The sequence below is a fragment of the Pollachius pollachius genome (assembly GCF_949987615.1).
Source record: "Pollachius pollachius genome assembly, chromosome: 11".
Taxonomy (NCBI): Eukaryota; Metazoa; Chordata; class Actinopteri; order Gadiformes; family Gadidae; genus Pollachius; species Pollachius pollachius.
The window spans coordinates 3,621,032-3,625,962 of record NC_136944.1 but is presented as its reverse complement, the minus strand read 5'-3'; the positions used below and the strand labels follow the sequence as shown (position 1 = coordinate 3,625,962).

General features: G+C 56.1%; 1 protein-coding gene across 1 annotated transcript; it reads left to right on the top strand.

Moving 5' to 3' along the window:
• The first annotated feature begins 272 nt into the window (after nt 1-272).
• pglyrp6 (peptidoglycan recognition protein 6) lies at nt 273-4,931 on the top strand. The gene is made up of 6 exons (XM_079745785.1): nt 273-416; nt 976-1,706; nt 2,495-2,648; nt 3,644-3,854; nt 4,127-4,421; nt 4,850-4,931. Exons 1-6 carry the CDS (start codon nt 353-355, stop codon nt 4,865-4,867), a joined length of 1,473 nt encoding a protein of 490 aa, XP_079601911.1. The 5' UTR covers nt 273-352; the 3' UTR covers nt 4,868-4,931.

Here is a 4,931-nt window from a genome sequence, read left to right as displayed (position 1 = left end):
CAACAGCAGAATGTACATCTGACGTCTGACAGAACAGCGCATCTGATGGAGATTCCGTAACAAAAGGGTTGTGTTGGCACTCCTTCTCCTCTTCAAACCCTTTGAATAAAGCTTGGGCTACCTGCTGTGACCCTGCTCAGACCGCAGAGCTGAGGCTGAACACACAAACAGGCAGTCAGTGCCACAGTACAGGTGTGACCTTCCCAGCCTTGCAAACCCAGCCCGCCAGCCTATCTGAGTACAGGTGTACAGGCGTCAGGTGAGGTGACAGCAGCACTATATCTGTGTACTTCAACAGGAGAGGGAAGTGAAACAAGGTGACAACAGGCAAGCCGCAGCTGTAACAGTCACCATGGCGGTTTATTGGAGATGGATCCTGGCCGTCCTGATGGGGCTGGCCGCCACACACATGGAAGGTAAGAACTCCTTTATAAATCATGTTTTTCTCAGGGGCTTCCATGCATGAGGTTTGGCAGTGGGACCGATGTGAAGAGGGTGAGTGTGTCTGTCACTAGATCTGAACTGAGAGGTTGATTTTGTCGCTCCCTCAGTTGTAGACTTTGATGGACAGAAGTACATGGATGCACTTTAAGGCCCTGTTAGGACGTTCAGTATGCTATTGTGCAACTAATACAACCTAAACTCGAAAAAGTACCCTACAGTTACCTTGACTTTGTAGCTGGAAGATCTGCTTCAAGTTCATTGTCAAATACAGTATTCTGTTTTTTCTGCCAGGTCTTAATCACATGCTATGTTGATACAGATCATGTGACTACGACGGACATGCCCTAAACCAGTATTACTCATTGCGCGGCTCGCAAGCCACATGTGGCTCGCCAAGCCACGCATGGCGGTAAAAATATAAAGTGATATGATCATGCAGTGAATACAGATATTTAAAAAAACAATGTGTGTGTGTGTGTGTGTGTGTGTGTGTGTGTGTGTGTGTGTGTGTGTGTGTGTGTGTGTGTGAAGCCACCCCCACCTGGCACATGAGCGACTTCATCGCGGCGTTGGAGCAGCTGGAGCTCAGCCACCCGGGGGTGGAACCCTCCGCCCTCCTCCACCTCCTGACCCGCCCCGCTCTCTCAGAGAACCCCTTCCTCCGCCATGTCCTGGGGCCCCGCGCCGCCGCCTCGCCGGGGGCCAACGCCACCGTCCTGCCGGGGGCCAACGCCACCGCCCCGCCCCCCTACCTGGCCCGGGCGCTGGCCCACCGCGTGCGGCGGAATGGGAGGGAGGAGGGAGTGGTGCTGACGGGGGACGGCACCACCGTGGCCCTGGGCCCCGTGCTGCTGGGCCTGGAGGCCGGCCTACTGTCCGGGGCCCCCAGTGGCTGGTCCCGGAGCCTGTTCCAGCTGACTCTCGCCCAGCCGCTAGCCCTCGCCGCCAGGGCCCCCCCCGCCCCCTTGTTCCCCGACGGCTGCTGGGACAGCCCCGACTCTCCCAGGGAGTTCCGGCTGTCGAGGGTGTCCCTGGTGGGGCCCCGGGCCCTCACCACCGCCCTGGTCCACGGGGGGATGGACGGAGTGGTCCTGGGGATGACCCTGGCCTCGGCCCGGCCCCGGGGCGGGGCCTCGCTGAGCGGCCTGCTGAGGAGCTACTACGGCCCCCCGCTGAGCTCTACTGGAGCCCCAGGCCTCAGGGCCTCTACTGGAGCCCCAGACCTCAGGGCTTCCCAGCGCAGGGACCACTTCTGGCAGCTGGTATTAGATATTATAAGATCATATTAAGTTATGTTTCAATAATGTAGGAGCAATAGGAATTAGGGTTTAGACACTTATACAATGGTATAATGTATAATAAATTGAGTTGTCCCTTATAGGGTTAGATGTTAGGGGTTATAGGGTTAAGGGTTAGGAGTTAGGTATATAGGGTTAGGGGTTAGGGGTGAGGGATATAGGGTTAGGGGTTAGGGATATAGGTTTAAGGGGTTAGGGGTTATAGGGTTAGGAGTTAGGGATATAGGGTAAGGGGGTTAAGGGGTTAGGGGTTATAGGGTTAGGGGTTATAGGGTTAGGGGTTAAGGGGTTATGGGGTTCGGGGTTGGAGATATGGGGTTATAGGGTTTGGGGGATATAGAGTTAGGTATATAGGGTTAGGGGTTAGGGGTGAGGGATATAGGGTTAGGGGTTAGGGATATAGGTTTAAGGGGTTAGGGGTTATAGGGTTAGGAGTTAGGGATATAGGGTAAGGGGGTTAAGGGGTTAGGGGTTATAGGGTTAGGGGTTATAGGGTTAGGGGTTAAGGGGTTATGGGGTTCGGGGTTGGAGATATGGGGTTATAGGGTTTGGGGGATATAGAGTTAGGGGTGTAGGTTGTTTACTGTTGGCCTGTGAAGCCTTCTGAGACTTCAGCCGTGATTAAGGGCTATAATAATATAAACTTTAGAGTTAGGACGAATCTAATAATCAAGAATGTATAAACTAGCATATGCTGTCATTCATGTTTGCCTCAACTGTTATCTGCTCACAGTAGTCTTATCTTTTGCTAGGTGGGGCACCCCCCCCTGCTGGCCAAGCAGGTACTGCGGGCGCTGGACCTCCAGCTCCGACTGGAGGGAAGGCCCAAGATGAAGAAAACCAAAAGGAACCAGCTGGTGGCGCTGGTCAACGCGCAGATGAAGGAGTTTGTGCTCAGGTTCATGGGTGAGAGAGAGAGTGTGGGAGTTCACGATCCAACATGAGTGACAGGTCCTGCCAAATATTCAAGTTCAAACGATGGTAATGTGATGCTCGGTACGTTATAGACGCTTGAAAAAGAGGACGTTTGATTCTCGCTTTTGTAAAGAAGAACGGATGGTGGAGCAGAAGTTAAAACCAGTGAGGAGAACGATGCAGGCCATATGAAATAGGAGCATTTGCAGAGAATGGCTGCACACAAAAAGAGAATCACCTGGAGAGAGAACAGAGCAGCATAGGAATGAGAGCTCAGGGGGAGGAGCTCAGAGAGGCTATAGAACGTCTAGAAGGGAGGAACATGTTCTCAACGCCACAGAGATGGTGACAATCTTATCAATGCACCTGGTGCCACATCGGAGTAGGGGGGAGGAGGCTACAGAGGGGGAGAAGGGGGAGGAGTAGGGGGGCGTCGGCTACAGAGCGGGAGAATTAGGGGGCGTCGGCTACAGAGGGGGAGGAAGGGGGAGGAGTAGGGGGGCGTCGGCTACAGAGCGGGAGAATTAGGGGGCGTCGGCTACAGAGGGGGAGGAAGGGGGAGGAGTAGGGGGGCGTCGGCTACAGAGCGGGAGAATTAGGGGGCGTCGGCTACAGAGGGGGAGGAAGGGGGGAGGAGTGGGGGGGCGTCGGCTACAGAGGGGAAGGAGTAGGGGGCGTCGGCTACAGAGGGGAAGGAGTAGGGGGCGTCGGCTACAGAGGGGAAGGAGTAGGGGGCGTCGGCTACAGAGGGGGAGGAAGGGGGGAGGAGTGGGGGGGCGTCGGCTACAGAGGGGAAGGAGTAGGGGGCGTCGGTTACAGAGGGGAAAGAGTAGGGGGCGTCGGCTACAGAGGGGAAGAAGTAGGGGGCGTCGGCTACAGAGGGGGAGAAGGGGGGAGGAGTGGGGGGGCGTCGTTCCATAAAGAAAGGTGGAGGAGTTCAGAGGACCCACTCATCTCTTTTCCCCCCTGGGGGGTCTCCTCCCCAGACTGCCCCCCCATCGTGCCGCGCTGCATGTGGCAGGCGGCGCCGTACCGCGGGACCCCCACCCCGCTGGCCCCCCCGCTGGGCTTCCTGTACGTGCACCACACCTCCACCCCCGCGGCGCCCTGCCTCTCCTTCCAGCGCTGCGCCGAGGACATGAGGGCCATGCAGCGCTTCCACCAGGACGTCCGGGGCTGGGACGACATCGGATACAGGTGGGGGGGACGACGACATCGGATAGAGGTTTGGGGGGGGGGGGGGGGGGTAGGGTCAGGGGGTACAGGTGGGAAGAGGGGGGAGGGGTTGGTACAGGTAGGTGGAGGAGGGGAAAGGAGTGGGGGGGGGAATAGGTTGGAGGAGTAGGGGCCGCCGGCTACATGTGGGGGGAAGGTGTTGGCCTTCTCTCACCCTGGGTCTCCTGAGTCTGTTGTGTTTCTAATTAGGGATCATAGAGTCTCCTCTCTCTTTCTCTCCCCCCCCCCCCCAGCTTCGTGGCGGGCTCCGACGGCTCGCTGTACGAGGGGCGGGGCTGGAGCTGGCAGGGCGCCCACACACTGGGCCACAACACCGTGGGCTACGGCGTGGCCTTCATCGGGGACTACTCCTCCGCCCTGCCCGTCGACGGCGCCCTGGCGCTGGTGAGGGACCGGCTCGCGGGCTGCGCCGTGGCCACCGCCGCCCTGGTGGCCAACTATACGGTACACGGCCACCGGCAGGTGGTCAGCACCACCTGCCCCGGAGACGCCCTGTACCAGGAGATCAGCGGCTGGGCGCACTTTGGGGTGAGAGGGCTGCTACCGTCCTGTTCTGTTCTGGAGGACTCTGCTGTTTGTTACTGTTCTATGTCCTGGCACTTAATGTACGCACTTATTGTATGTTGTACGTCCTGGCACTTAATGTACGCACTCATTGTATGTTGTACGTTCTGGCACTTAAAAATAGTACTTAGCATTGTGTAGCGTCTTATCCTAGCTACCTCTGTTGTATACCGGGAATGGGTTAACCTGGTGATGGTTAGTGCTTGGCACTTGGTTCTATGAACATCCTGACTGTACTGACAGCGATATATTGTTGTTTTTCTTTCATCTGACAAATGTACTTATTGTAAGTTGCTTTGGATAAAAGCGTCTACTAAACGCCCTTAATGTAAAATGTACTGTTATTACAGCTGGATGATACTGTCTAAAGTCACTGTGTTTGTTTTTCACAGAACGTCACCAGAGTCTAACACGCCTGCAGAAAATCACTGAGGCCACAGAAGATGGATAAACCAAAAATAAAATAAAAAATTG